At 55.8% G+C, this 17,759-nt stretch overlaps 1 protein-coding gene across 3 annotated transcripts in view; it reads left to right on the plus strand.

Moving 5' to 3' along the window:
• Nucleotides 1–91: 91 nt before the first annotated feature.
• The window catches only part of LMX1B (LIM homeobox transcription factor 1 beta), a 78,747-nt gene continuing 61,079 nt past the window's right edge, over nucleotides 92–17,759 (plus strand). For all 3 annotated transcript variants that reach the window (XM_021691656.1, XM_021691657.1, XM_021691658.1), the window contains exons 1-2: nucleotides 92–230; nucleotides 1,058–1,244. In XM_021691656.1, coding sequence (XP_021547331.1) covers nucleotides 92–230; nucleotides 1,058–1,244 — 326 coding nt within the window. The remainder of the gene's footprint in view (nucleotides 231–1,057; nucleotides 1,245–17,759) is intronic.

The raw sequence follows: 17,759 nt of genomic DNA on the forward strand, positions 1-17,759 counted from the left end.
AGGGGGCCGCGCCTCCCCGGCTCCCGAGCCGCGCCGGGGGCGAGCGGGTGAGCACCCTGGCTGGCGGGGCCTGCGGCGCGCCCCGCGTCCCATGGATATAGCAACAGGTCCCGAGTCGCTGGAGAGGTGCTTCCCCCGTGGGCAGACGGACTGCGCCAAGATGCTGGACGGCATCAAGATGGAGGAGCACGCCCTGCGCCCCGGGCCCGCCACTCTGGGGGTGCTGCTGGGTGAGTGCGGCGTCAGAACGCCCGAGTGGGCAGGGGACAGGGGCATCCTCCCGAGATGGACACAGGCGTCCAGACCAACGGAATAAGGAAATGGTTTGCAGGACATGGGGGTGCGGGAGGACACAGACTAGACTCCTGCAGTGATTGCCAGAGGGGCAACAGGCACCCCTAAACAGGCATCGTGAGGAGACAGAGGTTTGCAGGACACCACCTAGGAGGAGGGAGGCCACGACAGCTTCAGCTGCCACCCACCATCCTCACTGGGCCTTGGTGCTAGAGCTGCCACTCCCGAGGGGGTAGGAGGCGGGAAGCAAGAGTGATGGAGAACCCAAGTAGTCACCTTAGCAAGCTTGGGAGCGGTGCCAGGTCACTTGGTGGGGGGAGCTTCTAAGAGAAAAATGTCCCCTGGGCCACCCAAACTACAGGTTTTGGGGAGATTGGGGACAGAAGACCACGAACGCCACCGTGGGGGCGTGTCAGCCAGCAAGCGCCCCAGCCTCACCTCGCCTGTCTTGGTCCCAGCCGGCTACCCCGCGCCGTGCCGGTTCATGTAGTAACACGAAGCGCTGGATCTCCGGAGAAAGGGAGAGTGCAGCGCCGAGCCAAGGCTCGAGACCCGCGGCCTCTCCGCGCGGGAGTCCGCGGACTGGGACGAACCAGCTGAGGCTGCCCGGGCCCTGGTGCGGCGGCCGGGGGAGCGCAGGCGGCGGGCGGCGCTCCCGGGTTGCCTTCGCCCTTGGGCCCCGGGCTGCGGGCACCGCGCGGCCGGGACGCTGGGGCCAGGCTGGTCGGCGCTGACCGCCCGGCTCTCGCCCTGTGCGCTGCAGGCTCCGACTGCCCGCATCCCGCCGTCTGCGAGGGCTGCCAGCGGCCCATCTCCGACCGCTTCCTGATGCGAGTCAACGAGTCGTCCTGGCACGAGGAGTGTTTGCAGTGCGCGGCGTGTCAGCAAGCCCTCACCACCAGCTGCTACTTCCGGGATCGGAAACTGTACTGCAAACAAGACTACCAACAGTAAGCGCCTCTCGTCCTCCTCCTTCCCTGCCGCCGCCCGGCACTCGAGCCCGGCCACCCCCACTGCCAGGTCAGGCCCGCGTCCGCCCAACTGCCGGCTCTGCGCGCCGCTGGGCCCATCAGCTCCGAGGGCTGTGAGGGCTGCGCGACGCCGGGCAGGGACGAACCATCCCAGCCTGGCTGCCACTGGTGAGGTGGCTGGGAGCCTCTGGTGGTCCCTAGTTGCCATCTTTTGTCCGGAAACCTGCACTGGTTGGGGTACAGGACAAGGCCCTTTGGCCAACTAGGGGGATACCATCCCTCTGTGCAGGGACAGGGCCTGACCTCACTGAGGCCTAAATTGGGGACCAAGAATTGATTCCCAAATGAAAACAGTGCTTTAGGGGAGCCAGGCCCTGGTGGTGTGCTTCCCGAAAGTAGGGTTTTATGGAGGTCTGGGGTTCCTGGAGAAAGGAAGTGGAGTTTGGAGTGGGAGCGTGCTGAACTGGCTGAGCAGCTCAGGATGTCCCCTTCCTGCCATTCTCCCTGTTGTATTTTCAGTCCCTGATGGAAAAGTGTCCATTCCCTCCAAACCGTTCCATGCGGGAATTTTGCACTTAACAATTTTTGCTGGCTGGAGGAGCTGTCTAGGAAGAGGACCTCAAGGTGGCAAACCACAATCTGGGGCTCCTGGGGGCGGGGATGAAGAACTGCCCAAATCAGCCTTCCCCAGCAGGCCCTCTTTCTTGCACACTGTTTGTGTTGGAGAAGGGGGTGGCTTGCTCTGCCCTGGCGTAGCCTAAGCCTCAGAGTTGAGTCCAGAGACTATGGGTTGAATCCTACCTGCTGACTTTTGTTTTTAGCTGAGACTATGGATTTGTCTGGTAAGGTACTGGGACAGATAAGAGCAGATGTGGGCTTTTTCTTTTGACCCTCTGGGTTTTGTGCCTGGCAGTGTGATTGAGAGGGAGGCAGAGAGGAGCAATAGCTGAAAGAAGGGTGTAGGCACCCCCAAGCAGGCATTGCGGAGACAAGTGGGTGCATTCGAGAACTTTCTAGTAAAGCCCAAAAGACCCTTTTAGATGGGACTGCAGGGTGAGTAGGCTCTCAGGTGGTTTGGGGCTCCGAGGGAGCTGTGTGTGCCCAAGCCTCCAGGAAAAGGTTGGGCTGCCAATGCCTGCTGATGATTGCAGGCTACCAGTCTGCCCAGGGACTGTTCCTAAATCCAGGCCCTGATGGGAAGTGGAGCAGCTGGGGTGCCCCATTTCCATCTCTCTAGCTGCTTGGCTGAGGCCCGGAAATAGTGGGGCTGTAGGCTAGAGCCCTGGAGAGGGTATTAGGTTCTATTCTGAAAGGTTCTGGCTGAGCCCCACAACAGCACCTAATCTGGCTATGCTACCCTGGTCGGGAGGGTCCGACAGGACCTGCTCTTTGCACCTTGCTCTTCCTGCCCACTGGGGGCTCTGCGGGAAGTAATTGGGGTACACTTTGGAGAGTCAACTCTTTTGCTGATCCCAGAGTCTTGCTGAGACCTCTTCCTCTGTCTGGAGCACCCCAAATTAGGCACACTGCCGTTGGTAGGGTTTGTGCTATGCCCTGGACTGATATGATTCTAGTTCCAGGAGAACGTGTCCCCGCCAGTCAGTTTGGCCACAAGCAGGCATAGAGCAGCACAAATAAAATGGAGAAAGTAGTTTGGGGTAGACGTGGTTGGGGGCTTTGGTCAGGCCAAGAGGCAGGGATCACCAGCTTCCAGCCCACCCACGTCCTGCCGGCCTGCACCTCTGCCTGCCTGACCCTGAGCTCAGCTCTGGCAGTGCCACTTCCAACTTAGCCACTGGCCTGGATGACTCAACATGTGGGGGCAGGAGGCCCAGGAAACTGGAAATGGGCCTCCAAGTCATGTGTGCAGATTTTTTGGGGGAAAAAATGTTTTACATATTGGAAGGACCCTTTCCAACCTCTTATATGCATCTGCCAGGTCTCTTCCCCTACCCCTCAGTCCTTTATGGAGCTTCTGTTTAAAACAAGGAGAGGATGCTCCCTGGTTCTTCGGAGCACAGAACTGTAAAGTCACAAAATTTGAGCAGGATGTTCCCTTACGGCACAGCGGCCAACCCCCTAATTTTACAAAACAATTAAACATTAAACATTTGTGTTCGCTTTGTTGAAAGCCTATTTGTTTTTAAAAAGGAGAGGAAAAAAGGCGCCTCTCTGAGAGCTTGATGCTTCAATGCAGTTGGGATGTGTTTGCCGGTGAATTTTGGCGCTGGGAGAATCTCAGGTCCTGAGTTCCGAGTCTGGGTCCTGCAAGGCGGCAGCCTCCAGGCGGGCATTATTCACGCCCCTCACGGTGCCCTCCTCCTCCCTCGCCCCCTCTTTCTTCCAATAAGGCCAATTAGGTATCTGCAACTAGGCCGGCCGGTTGGGGGCTGAGGAGAGGTTGTTATCAAGACAATCCTATGGACAAATACCCCGGAGGGTCTCGCCTCAGCGTTTCTCAGGGAGAGCCAGCGCAGCGAGGCAGACAGGCTCACGGGGGAAGCGATGTTCTTTTGTACAATAAAAGTGTATTTCACGATTTATTTTTTTCTTTGAGGATCGCAGATGCATATTTATTGCATCAGTGCGTAAATGCTTTTCAGACGAGAATCCAGGCAAGTGGGCACAGAAACGTACCTCCTCGATTTTGTCGAGCCTTTGTGTCAGCGGTATAGGGAAATTAACACCCCCCCCCCTCCGCCAGTAACTTTTGGAAAATGTGTCCTCGGCCCACGAGGAACTTGCGGGGCTTGGTCCTTAGAAAGAGGTTGCTATTTTTATTAAGCGTCTCTTCTTCCTTTCGATTTGTTTTAAAGATCCGGGACACCCAGAAGCGCAACGTTATTTTACGCACCACGGGGGTGATTAATTGACGTTCGGGAACATTTAATAACATTTGATAAAATCCACCCGCACGTCCTGGACGGACGAAGCAGAGCGAGGGCCACGGCATTTGGGCATTTTCACGCATAACTCGAAAAGTTTACTTTTTCTCCGTACGTGTTTTTGGGGGCTCTTTCTTTAAAAAAAAAAAAAAAAGCGTCGGATCGTTCTGCGCCCGAGACTCTAGCCCCTCGGCAGCCGGAGCTTCTTCTCGGACTCAAAACCGGGTTAGAAACCGGGAGGAAACGGGGCCTCCAAACGCAAAATCACGAACACCTCTCTCTCCTTCCTCCACCGGAGAACACATGGAAAAAAAAAAAAAAAAAAAGACAACCCCCCGCCCCATTTTTTTCTTGGTGGCTTGGCCAAATAGAATTATGTAAGTCTTTTTTCTTGCCGTCTGTCGCTCGTCTGGAAAGCGTTTCTATCCTGAGGAGGTGGCGAATTCCTGGAGGAGGCTCCGGAAGGGGGGAGGGTCGGTGGGAGAGTCCAAAAATCTGTCACAAAATGGAGTCTAATCGCTTCTAAGACAGCTCCCAGGCCTGGCGACCCGAGATCCGTTGGTGTGCGCGCGGGAGGCTGCGTGCGCCGAAAGACGCGGCGTTCCTGCTCGGGCCATGCTCCCACCTCGGCGTCCCGGGCTGGCGGCGCCCTTCCGCCCGCAGGCCTCGCCTCTCGGCGAGCAGTTACAGGGCTCCGCTGAGCCTGCGACGGTCCCCTTGGGCTCGCCTGCCCAGGTAGGGTGCGCCCACCCGCGGAACGGGGCGGGGGGGCACAGCGAGACTTTGAGTTTCAGAAAAAACTGAGTCCTGGGGGGATTTTTTTTTTTTTTTTTTTTTTGGTAAATCTACCCCAGCTGGCTGAGGCTCCTGTGGCCCAACCTGGCTCTTCCCAGCACATTCCTTTCCTTCTTTCCTTGGAAGTGTTTACACCGGGAAAGGCCTTCCAGGGAGGCTCACCTCTCCTCAGAGCACTAGCTCTGGCAGAGTAGGGGTGTGGCACGCACGCAGAGAGCAAAGTCAGGCTCCAGCCTTTTCGGCCTGCTGTTTCTCCCAGCTTGCAAGGCCTCCCATAAGGCCTTCCTGCAGGGTGCCAGTTACCAGCAGCACCTCCTCTACCAGTAGGTATCCCAGCTGGCATGGCCCCCATCTGTCTCATTCAGAACTGCAGACATCCCTGCCCACAGCCTGAGGTAGAGGGTCTGTCCTGGAAATGGATCTGCTTGGAAGGAAAAGCCAACGCTTGGCCTTGCAGAAGGGCCTTGGTAGTGCTCTCGCTGGGGGTTTGAAGGCTGAAGGGCTCTCACTCTGCCAGCCCAAGTCTGGGGACCCTCTGGCCCCTGGGATGGCACCCTCCTTTTAACCCCAGCCGCTTGGCTGCAGGTAGCAGGGTAAGCAAAGGCCTTAAGCTGCAGTCATCTGCTGCTGAACGGAGGCATTATTCACAGCTGACTCCTGGCTCACCCTGTATTCCCCAGGCTCTGGACTAGTGTAGCCTCATTTGTTTGCCGGATTTTCTCCAAGTCGGGGAAGAAGGCGGTGAGGATTTCCTCTGGAGTACGTGATTGTTGACCCTCAGCAACCTCCTACCCTGCCTGTTGGAGCCAGGCTTAGGACCACAGGGTCCTGGCATCTACCTGAGCCTCTTCTGTAAAATGGGGACATAGCCACCTGGGGGAAAGGATTCTAATAAGGATTCGAGATAACATGCCCCAAAGGATCTGGCATCCCGCCTGGCATGTTAATACTCTGGAAATTATTGTTGTTACCATTATCACCAGCAGTGTGGCAAAGAATGTCTTGTCTCCAAGGAGACACCAAACTGCCTATGGGTTCCATACCAGAGAAAGGTGCACCTGGCACGGTAGGCTTGCCATGAGCCTCTCTATGCAGGGAAGATGAGGGGCACCCCTGGGAAAATCATTCCCTTTGCCTGAGTGGGGCACTGTGAGGGCCGTGCCTTTTTCAATGAGGAGAAGAGCTCTAGACTCTGAGACAGAGCTGGGTTCGTCTCCCAGCCCCGCCATTCAGCAGCCATGTGATCTTAGCCAACTGACTACCTGTTTCAGAGCCCCAGGTTCTCCATCAGCAAATTAGGGGTGATGATACAATTTCCCAGGGTGGTTTTAAGGATGACACAAGGTACCTGGTGGGGCTTCAGTAAATGTTCCATACTCCGTGGGATCCAGAATCCTCTTCACTACCTCCAGAGAGGCAGAAAAACTTCTGATTATATAGATAAGAACAATTGCCAACTGTGCATTATCAGGAAGGGCAGGTAGCAGGAAGGGCTTGGTGTTCTGGCCTCTTTCTCCTTGGGGGCCGTGAGAGGGAGTGGAATGGGTCCAGAGCAAAGAGCTTAACACTGGGAAGCAATTCGACTCTTCAGGGTCTGAGAATAGCTTGGAAAAGCATACTCAATAATATAATTTCATATTTGGAAAACCCTTCATGCTTATTGTTTTTGTGATTCAAATGACAAGGGGAAAAAAGCGCAACCCAACATCTCCGAGGAGGAGGAGGAGGGAGAGATTCAGAAGGAGAGGGGGAGGAAATGAGGTCGAGAGATTCAGGGATCTGTTCGTTTCTCCAAAAGATGAGGTTTAAAAGATGGAGAAACACCAGCTCAGGTGGTCAGAAGGATCCTTCAGCCCACAGAGGTTTGTTCTGTCCAGGATGGGCTGGCTGTGCTTCTCCAGGGAATTTCTCCTGTCCTGCGGCTATGAGGTTTTTAAAACAAAAAAGGGGGGGGGAAAATTCCCAGTCCTACTTTGGCATTAGTTAGGCTGAGGAATGGAGGATACGTTCAGAGACATGAGTTATAACTTCCAATTTGTTGGACATCACAATCAGGCCTCAGCTTCAAGGGAGGGAGGAAGAAAGGGATGGTCCACTCATCCAAGGAGCCCGTATGAGCTGTCAGTCAACCAGGGGTGCAGGAGGACCCAAAGCCCTTGGCTTTCTGGCTGACCCAGCCCTCTCCAACTTCCAGATTCTGTGCTGATGGCAGCAGAGAGCAAAACCAAAATTATATGTATTTATTGCTCCTGCAGTCAGAAGTGGGGAGGTGGTGGTAGTGAAGGGAGGGTAAGGCTGAAAACCCTATTTGAAAAAGTTGATCCACGAAATCAGAGGAAGCAAAGTGGCAGACGTTTGCCATTTCATCGACCGGCTGGTGTTCTCCATTCATGTCATAAATGTCTCCTGTCATTTGAAGCCAAAAGCAACATGATTTGGTTCCCCGGTGGCCTATAGGGTTTTTCTCTCTTTTTTTGCAGTAAATGTTTATTTGTTAATAATATACTTTAAACAGCCTAGCTTTGACCTCAAGTCTCCCGAAGCATCCATCTTCTCTCAGAAAAATCTTTCAAAGTTTGTGTAATTTTGGGGGGAAGGTGTAACTGACGGGGCAGTGAAGGGTCTGTGTTTGCTTTAACTACCGCTGTGTTGTGGAGTGGTGGGGTATAAGGGGCCACTGTGCTCAGAATGGCAACTTTCTTGGGTTTCAGGCCTGGCTGACAGCACTTCCTCGCTGCCCTTTACCTTTGCTTCGCCTGATCAGAACAAATAAATTTCTGCGTGGGCCCTTCCTTTGTTATTCCCGGGGCAACATTGTATCCATTTCTGTTCAGCTTCTTGACTGGCAGCCACTGGACCTGCCCTGTCGACCCTGAGGCCCTGGAGGGGGGTTGGGGGAGTGTAGGGGTCCCAGGGATATGTGAGTACATTGCAGGGGGGGGGGGGGGCTTTGTCTCAATTGGGAGCCTGGCTCAGACTGGCCCGGATGGAGTGTGCTGGCTGATGGCAGATCACCTGGCTTGCCCCGCACTTGGTGAACTGAGGGAAGTGTTGCTGAAGGAAAAACCTAGTTCCTGGAGTTTGGTTCCAGAAGAAACAAAGATGTTTGCTTCCTGGCCGGCCCCTGCTTAAGAGGTTTCCCTGGGAACTGTGAGGTGGTTGCCAGCCAGGGGGGTTCTGAGGGCTGCCCGGAGCAACAGAGGTGCCCACCGGGGCTGGCAGGCATGAGACCACAGAGCTGCGGGCTAGAGGCAGAAAGCTGAGTGAGCATGCTGGAACACAGGATGGCCAGGGGCTCCCCAACCCCCCAGGCGGCTCTGTTGGGCGCCGTAGGAGCAGTGACAGGAGAGGAGAGGGGCAGCCCTGGGTCAGGACAGAGCTGGGTGTGACTGCTGTCCCCCCTTCTCCCACCTCCTGCTTTCCTCCAGGACTCGGGGACTGTTGTCATGTGATTCCTGAATTGCCATAGTTACGGGGCTGTGGGGTGTGGGCGCCTGCCCAGGCCTGGAGCTGCCCGAGCCTGTGGAGATGGAGAGGACCAAGGTGCTCTGGAAGCCACCTCCTGCAAATGGAGGGCCTCCTGGGTGGGGTACATTTTCTCAAAGAAAAGAACAAAATTGCAAGTAGAGATCAGAGATCAAGAATGTCTCTGGCTCTTGTGACACAAGCCAAGGGCCTTTAGGGAAGGGCTCATTGCTCTTCTTGAGCCTCGGTTTCCTCCTCTGTGAAATAAGGGTGCCAGTTACAATCTCACAGGATAGAGTGAATCGATCTCTGAGGATAAAGTGAAACAAACCCAAAGGTGCCAGCCTCCACTAGGCATCTGTCAATGTATGGTTCCATCCTGCATGCCTGGGAAGTGAGCTGGAGACGCCCTGCCTGGCAGGAATGCATTGTCTGCCTTTCACACAGGCCCAGAGCGTGGATCCTCCTAAACAGGCCTCCAGGAGTGGCCTAGCCCACCCTCCTGCTCCTTGCCCAGGTCTGGGGCCTGTGTTCTGAATTTTCCCCCTTGAAAGGGGAATGGGGCGGGTCTGGCTGTCAGAAACTGGTCCTTGGAGGCAGGCAGTCAGCAGCCTGTGGATGCCCCCCCACACCATTACTACTGAGGCACGTAGGTCCTGCTTTTACCCAACCTAATCTTGAGCATGGCCAGTGTAGATAGGAGCTCACAGGAACAGAGTCTTACTGACCCAGAGGGGCAGGCCACAGTAGTACATCTAGAAAGAAAAGGAATTGACATTTTTTTAGTACTCCGATGTGTACTGGCCTTCATTGCTTTAGGTCCCTGTATAGGTGAGAAGACCCAGGGGGAGGGAGTTAAGTAACTTCTCTCAGGCTCAGGGTTACTCTGTAGCAGATTTTTCCTGGGTTGGTCTAACTCCCAAAGCGGATGGGATCCCTACGTCCTCGATTTCTGCTCTTCCCAAAGCCCCAGATTCTGCTCTGGGCAGTTGTGATTCACCTTAGAGCGCCCAGCCGGAAAGGTGTGTGTGTTGGGGGGGGTCGGTTACCGCTCCAGGGTTGGAAGGGGTGGGGGTGGGGGTCATCGCCCTCTTCGCACCAGAACGCCCAGGTAGGGCCAGCCCTTACCAGAGAAGAAAAAAGGTTAGAGTAACTGCCTTTCCCCCCCGCAGTGAGCTTCCTTCGCTGCTCCGGCCGCGCGCGCGCGCGGGCGGGGCGGCTCTCAGAGGTCTCCACCCGTGCCCTCCTCCAGGCCCACCTCTCCGATGGTTCCTGCTCCTCGTTCTTTTCCCCAAGTGGGGCAGCGCGGTGCACAGGCTTCTCGGCTCTGGGGCTCCTCGGCCGCGCCACGGGCGCCGGCAGCGGTTGATGAATTTCGGTGTCACCAGGGGTTTAGCCCGGATTTGGGAACTGCGCGCTCTAATACGCGCACACGGTCCTGCCCTTTCTAAAGCGCAGCCCTTTCACCCAGCCGCTGATTTATGAAGGAATCCGATCCCGGGACGGGCTGGGCTGGAGCCGGGAACCGGGGCCCCTCCGCAACCTTCGGACCCCTTCGTGTTTCGGGGGCCCTTGGCGGCTCCCGGCGATCTCCTGGGCTGGACTCGAGGTGCCCTGCTGGGTCGCATCTCCCACGACCCAGGAGGAGCGAGTCCTCTCGGAGCCACTTAAACCTGCTTGGAAGGGTGCTAAGCGGGTGGAGAGAATTTTCTTTCGGAATTGAGCAAAGCCTTCGCCCCTCCCCAAACCCTCCCGCCGACCCCCTCGGGCAGGCCCAAAAGCAGCGGGTCCGAGAGGTTTGTTTATCGAGAGCACAGAAAATTGAAAAAAGAGTTAAGACCTTTCTCCCGCCTGAGAAATGTGCAAAGTCCCTCGGCTCCTGGAGGCAGCGAGGCAACCCGAACGCAGGGTTCCCGGTGCAGACGCTGGGGCCGACCCCAGCCCCCTCCCTCCTGCGCCCCGGCTGCACGGCGGGAGGGCAGATTTTTTTCAGATTTGGTTTGTAGGGGGGAAATGTGGTTGTATCAATCCACAAATATTTACTCTTAACAGACTTGTATCTGTGGAGATTTCGAACAAAGACAGTTTAGGGGGATTACAAAAACCCTAAACCCCGTTTTTCTCTCGGACTTGGTGCTTTAAATGCCAATTACAGGCCAGCCATATCCAACAGCAACGGGAGGAGGCGGGCAGTGTCGGGAGGGGTTGGGGGGCGAGTCCAGCCATTAAATGTAACTTTTCATTATGGAAAGGATTTCGCTGGTTTTATCTTCTAATAAGATTATGTCACAAACACAAGTACCTAGGATGGTGCTGAGTGACAGGGCTCTGTCGTTTAATCAGAGACTGTGCCGCTCTGACCGCGGGGCCCTTTGTCCGTCGGAGTGAACGACGGAAACTTGCCGTCCTAATCCCCTTATTCATGTCAAGCAGAGAAAAGAAGCCGAGCACCTTACAACCGTGTCCCCTCCACCCCTTCCGAGGGCAGCGGGAGGAGGGGAGCTCCGGCCCTGTCACCCCCTAGGGCGACTTTCGTTTCCGAGGGCGCTTGGGTCTCCCGAGCCCGCCAAGCGTTGCAGCAGGGGTGGGGGAAGGGGTTGCCTTTTGGGAGCCTCAATTGTCAGCTTCTGGAAAATGGGGGCAACGGCCCCACGACCAGAGGATGCCGATTGGGAGGGGTGGGGGACTTTTTGCCTCCACTGACGGAAAGCACGGGCCGCTCTGTCCCCTCTTCCCAGGAAAGGTGGCGCTGGGGGGTGCACACCCACCATCCCCATGAAAGCGGGATTGACGAGAAGGGAGAGGCCGAATGGAGATGCCAGGCTGGGGTCCAGCGCGGGGAGGATTTCGTTGGATCCCTGGGACTGATGTCGCCACGCTCGTACTCCTGCGAGTCTCCGGGGTTGACCACTCCCGGCTGCTCGCTCGGCCCCTTTCTTCTGAGGGCGAATTCCTTTGTTCGACCCCCGCGGAAACCCGCTTCTCTGCCGGGCCCGTGGCGCCTTTATTCTCGCCACCGCTGCTGCCGCCACCCCTGTCCCACAGTGTGCAGATCTGTCCTGCGGCCGGCACCCGTCCCCCCTCCCCCGCCCCGGCAGCGCAGACCCAGCTGGGTCTGCCGACCGGCCCCTCGACGTCGCCGCCGCCGCCTTGCCCCAGCCCCGGCCGCCTGCTCCGACAACTAGAACTCCAGCCCGCAGAGCGGGCGCCGCGGGCGCGGACTTTAGCCGCCGGCGTTCACCTCTGGGCACAGTCGGAAGCCGCGGGCGTCGGAGAAACGGCCGGGCGCGGTTCCGGGTCGCTGCACCGGCTGAAAAAAACCAAAAGCAAAACCAACACCCAGCAAATGAAACCTGCGTGCCCCCCAGGGCTCCACTCTGCACCCCTCCAGAGGACCAGGCCGGCTACCTCCTGGCCAGTTTCTAGGATCTCAGACCGAAGGCCCCAGAGTCAATGGAGCCGGAGAGGAGACTTTGGAGGAATTTGTCTCTAATGTACCTGGCTCCTTATCCTTTCAAAGCTCTTAGTCTGTCCTCTGGGGCAGGCTCCCAGGGACCCCAGTGTGTCCTGGGAGCTCTCTGGAGACGCCTGACTGCTCAGTCTCCTCCCTCCTGAGCCCAGGCTCCGGTGCGGGAGGATCGGGCTGAGAGCAGGGTGTCACCTCGTAAAAGCGACAGGCGAGGGCTGTTTTATGGGGAGGGAGAAGGGGCAGGAAGTGATGCTTCCATCTCTGGCCCCACAGGGATGGAGAGCCACGATGGAAAGAACACTATCTGGGCAGGGGACCATGGGGACAGGGTAGGGTCAGAGACAGTTGGGTTTGCGACCATTAACCATGGGACGGGGACCGACAGAGCTGGGAGCCGGGAGCTCACCTCCCGCGGGTTCCCTCCCAGAGCCCTCTCTGCAGTTCCGGGCTCAGCCGACAGCTCTGGCCCTTCCTCCCAAGCTGGGGCGGGGGAGAGACTTTCTCCCTCGAAACACTTGATACCAACTTTGGTTTTTTGGCAAGAAAAATAAGCCTTGTTTGGAAAGGGGGGGGTGGTCGAGTGAGCGAGGGAAGGAGCGAGCTGGCGGCACAGCAAACTTTGCGGATTAGGTTTCAGCGCCTCCGCCCCACCCCCAGCCCCGCGGCGGTGATTTGTGTGCGGGGGTCTGTGACCCTACGAGGCATCAAACGGCCCGCGGGAACCGGCCGAGTTCAGAGGGACAGTGGGCAGAGGGGCGGCCTAAGACAACGCAGATGGTTCATATCAGCCCGGTCTGGTCGAGCCCTGGGCCCGCGGCCTGGGCTGCTCGGCAGGGAAGAGGTCTGGGGTATTCCGGGGAGACCAGTGCCTGAGCGGTAAGAGGGGGCCAGAAATGCGGCAAAGCCCAGTCGGTCCCAGCTGAGAGGAGGCCAGGGGGCCAGTGACAGAGTTCCTCCTCCAGGTGGTCCTGACCCCATCCAGCTTAGGAGGAGCCTGACCCTCCTTGTTTCCCCAGAGTAGCCTCTGGTCCAGAAGGGAGACCCTCCAGCCTCTGCCAAGTGGCCACAGTTTACCCCACCCCTGCCCTGCAGGCAGCTGGGGCTCATCCAGGTCATCATACCCCTCCCCCAGGGACCCCTAGTGGCCTTTTTCTTTTCAGGGAGGTGCCCTGCCCTCAGCCTGCCTGCTGTAGTGGGTTTGGGAGGCCCTCACCTCCCTCTGACGTATATTCATTCGTCCGTTCCTTCATCCATGCATTCATTCATTCCTTCATTCTACCACTGTGGTAGAATACCCTTCCCCTCTCTGCCCACTTGAGCCCTTCTGCCTGGCCTTGGCTGACTCTGAGGGACTCCTCCCTCCTAACCCCAGGGGAAAGCCGAGAAGTAGGCTCACTCATACCTTAACCCAGAGCTTTGCTTTGGGGATGGGGAGGGGGGTCCTGCTTGGTCAGACTGGGAGGGGCTCTTGCCTCAGAGACTGCTGCCCCCTCTCCCCAGAGCTGGAGCTTGGCTGACTGTCAACACCAACAGGCCCAGGCTTCCCTGCCCTATTTCCAGGGCCTGACTTTCCCTGCGGCTTCCAAGAACCCTCTTCAGTGACCACAGAGAGGGTGCACCTGGGTGAAACCCACCATCCAGACCTTGGGCTGCTTTAGCGGGTCCCAGCTGAAGAGCTCTTCAAGATCTTTGTAGAAACAGGAAAACCGAGGCTCAGGTGTGTCTAGTATTTGCCCTAAAGCTCGCTCAGTTGTGGCAGAATGGAGACAGGAACCCCAGTCTACTCACTGCCAAGTCAGGGGCCTGTGTGGCAACGCCACAATTCTTTCTAGAACCCGTTCCCAGACTCTGGCTTTAGCACTGGCTTACTCTTTTCTTCCGAGGCTGAGGTCACTGGAGGGGAAGGCCCTTCAATCCTGGTTCCTGAGGCGGGTAACAGGCATGTCTCCATGATGGAATGAGCTTGAGAACTTTCTGGATAGCATGGAGCCATGCACGTTGAGCAATTTTATCTTCTAAGTTGGGACATTGAAGGACAAGAGCCAGGTGACCACATCCCTCTGTCCTAATATCTGACTCCCAAACACCCTGGGCTTGGCCTTTCCTCTCTACAGTGGGTCATGGGGAGGCCAGCGGCCTGGCCAGGGGATTGCCCGGACGTCTCGGGGTTCCATCTCCCAGGGTCCCTGCCTCAGGGGAGCAGCCGGCTGGGTCATCTGTACACGGAACACACATCTGTACTCCACATGTTAGAGGCCGAGCAGAGGACATGTGGCTTGGGAAGTGTTATCTTAATCATATTTATTGGCCAATCCTGAAATTTTAAAAAAGAGTTTGATATTGTTAGCATTGGGAAAAGATCCCCAAATCTACACGGTGACAGATCAGCAGAGGAGGCCAGCAACAGCCAGGTTTCTTTCAGCTGGGATCAGGATGCAGCTCTGGAAGTTCTTTGGGTTGTTCTAGTGTGATGAAATCTCTGTGCTATGAAACAACACTTACTGCTTTCATTTTCCCAAGCAGAGATCTGAAGCAAAATTAATTACCCCGCCTTGACTGATAGTTGTTCTGTTGCAGTATGGTTCTAATCCTTATTAACATTCTCAAAAGTCAGGCATGAAATACGACTTTTGCACCACACTCTTTGGCATATGTTTTTCTTTTCCAGGATATTTTTCAGACTATCTCCAAGCCTCACCGCTGTTCATTATTTTTGCCATAGGTCTAAAGTTGCCAGCCCCAAAACCAGCCCCGCGCAGAGCACAGCCAAGGGTGTGGGGAGTGGGAGCAACATCTCCGCTCACGATGCAAATTGCTTCTGATTATTGAGCTTTGAATGTTTTCCTCCATCATGTTTTTATTAAAAACTCCAGCATATTTACGCTTGATGGTGTCTTCAATTAGGTTCAAAAAAAAAAAAAAAAAGCAGGGGGTTCCCCTTTCCATAGCAGTATGTAAAGAAAATAGTTATGACCGCAGAATTATCGTCCAAAGCTGGTTCTAGTAAAGCTAGCCCTGCTTTGACAAGCCCAGCAGGCTGGGAGCTTTTTTCTAAGTGTTCCAGCTGCTGGGGAAACAGACCAGAGAGGAAGCCCACAGAAGCCTCCCTCTGTTCTGCAGGGCACTCGGGCCACCTCACAGGAGCTAACACTTCCCAAGTTTCTGAGCTGCAGAAGGGGGCCCGGCTGGCTGCAGGGGGCTTGCTGATGGGCAGGCCTGGCAGGGAGAGAGCACAACAGCTCCCGCCACAGTAAGAATCGTACAGCTGATGCTTGCTGAGTGCTCATGGATTGTCAGGCACTGCTCTAAGCACTTCACGGTTTTTAAAGGCACTGTGGCTGTGATGTGGGTGTTGTTATCATTTACAGATAAGACAACTGAGACACAGAGAGGCTGAGTAATTTGCCCAAGGTCACGCAGCTAGTTAAGTGGAACTGGGATTGGAGCCCAGGCATTGGGTCAGGAGAAAACTTTCAGAGATCCTTTGGGAGGGCAGAATCTGGCCCTCTGCTGGGTTCAGTGTCCTGTGGTGGCCGGGCCCCAGAGCTCAATGTTATTTTTTTTCTTTTTTTTTTAAGATTTTTAATTTATTTATTTGAGAGAGAGAAAGAGAGAGCATGAGAGGGGGGAGGGTCAGAGGGAGAAGCAGACTCCCTGCTGAGCAGGGAGCCCGATGCGGGACTCGATCCCAGGACTCCAGGATCATGACCTGAGCCGAAGGTAGTCGCCCAACCAACCAAGCCACCCAGGCACCCTCAAATGTTATTTGTTGAATGAACGCCTCATAATTAATGGCCAGTGTTTATTGCACGCTGCCTGTGGGTTTGACGGGGATTAGCTCATTGAATCTTCTCCTGGGGCAGGCATTCTTATTATCATTTCTCATTCTGCAACATTGAAGCTTGACCTGAGAGGTGCCCTGATATCCACAAGGTCACACAGCATAAGGTAGCAATGATAAGCTACCATGTACTGGGCACACGTTATGTCTAAGCTCAGGGCTCAGCCCTTGGCACCCCAGACCTCGGTGAGAGTTCCTAAAAGGACCATTGTTTACCCAGGTTTCCAGGTGACAGAACTGGGGCTCAGAGAGGTAAAACCATTCACCTGGGATCACACAGCCAGTGGGGAGCTGCACCAGCATGCCTCTATGCTCTGCTGGTGTGAAGACTTGTCCTCTTGACCACTTCTCAGCCTTGGGGGGAGCACGTGAACAGCGCCTTCTCGGTAGGTCTCACTTGGCCTGAACTATGATCCTGGCAGTAGGTGGACATAGTTTGGCATTGAGGGAGGGATGGGTGTGTCTGTGGCTACTTGGCATGAGGCGTCATCCCCTCCTAGCCCTGTTTTACAGATGGAGAAACCAAAGCACAGAGAACTTAAGTGACTTGCCCTGGGTCACACAACTAGGGAACAGCTGATGGGAATCACGCTCAGGTGTACTGGCTTTGGGGTATTGTTTCTCAGAGAGACTGAGTCATCATCTTTATTGTCGGCATTGCCAGCCTCATGCATGACCGTCCCTGAGCACCTTCTGAGTGCTCTGCAAATATACAGTGACCGCAGGGAAGTTCAGAGAGGGAAGGCGATTTTCCCAGGATCGCATTGCAACATCTAGCTGCTGGTGTGGGTCCTGCTCAGGACAGGGCACAGGGAAGCAGGCCCAACCCACGGATGGGAGTTGACTAGCCCTGTGAGGGCCACCTTTACCCCTGCCCTGCGGGTACAGCAGCTCAGGGCAGGCGCTGTCTGCCCTTTGAAGGGGACAGCCCCTGAGTGTGTCACTTTGAACTGCAAAGGGGCCTGTGGCGAGGGCTTGGCCCCCTCCCACAGGCCCCCCGCCTGCTCACCCCTCCAGGTCTGGTTCCAGTCGGCAGGCCTGGAGCCGGAGGGGCGGGCAGGGCGGCGGCCCCCCTGCGGGATGTCAGCCTGATAAGTGAGCCGCGGCGGAGCCCTGAAGGAGGATGGAGCTGGCCGCCCACTGGTCCGGCTGTCCCACGTGGCAAGAGTTCAGGCCAGTCACCGAAGTGCCAGCCTCCCACAGACATGCCCTTGTGGCTGCAGGGAAACCTCTCCCTGAATGTCAGAGGTTTAAATTAAAATAACAGTAATGATGGTAATAACAAGAACTTGAGAAAGGAAACATCTCGCCCTGGGGCACAGGGAGTATCATGGACACAAGCATGTGCTCCACTTGGTAAGTGTTCATGGCACCAGGTCACGAGGGCTGTTAGGTAAGAGACTGTGCGTCTGCGCAGCTAATTACCAGAGACCCGGCTGGGGAACTTGGAGTTGCTCAGCCAAGTCCTGGCTAAGCTGGGCTAGGACGGGGTAGCCCCTGGGCGAAGTGGGTGGGGTGTCGGGGCAGAGTTAAGCAGAAATCATGCCAGCTCGGTCCCCATACCTGGGCATGTTGACCTCTTCTCTGATTTGGTGACCCCAGAACTGATTCCTTGGGAGGCCAAGCACTTAACCAGATTCTTTGCCAGGTAGACAGAGAAAAGATGCCAGTGCTTTGGAACCTCAGGGTGCAGAGTTTGATCTAGCTCTGCCACTTACGGGCTGTGTGACCTTGGGTTTGATGCTTTACCTCTCTGTGGTGCAGCTCTCTTACAGTCTGTTGAGGATCAATACCTGCCTGAGAGCAATGATGAGATTTAAAAGAGAAAGCAGACACAATGTCTTCAGATTAGGTCTGTGGTTCTTGCTGATATTGTTGCTGGTGCTCCCACTGTCCTTTGTGTTGGGCCTGAGCAGATGTCTGGCTTTGGTTATATGTGCCGGGCAGTATCTTTGCTAGAGTTCTCTGTGTGCACTATGCCTTGGCCAGAACAGGGCATGATACCTAGCAGGTGCTCAGTTCATACTGAAAGAAGAGTA

The sequence above is a fragment of the Neomonachus schauinslandi genome, chromosome 13 (assembly GCF_002201575.2).
Source record: "Neomonachus schauinslandi chromosome 13, ASM220157v2, whole genome shotgun sequence".
Taxonomy (NCBI): domain Eukaryota; kingdom Metazoa; phylum Chordata; class Mammalia; order Carnivora; family Phocidae; genus Neomonachus; species Neomonachus schauinslandi.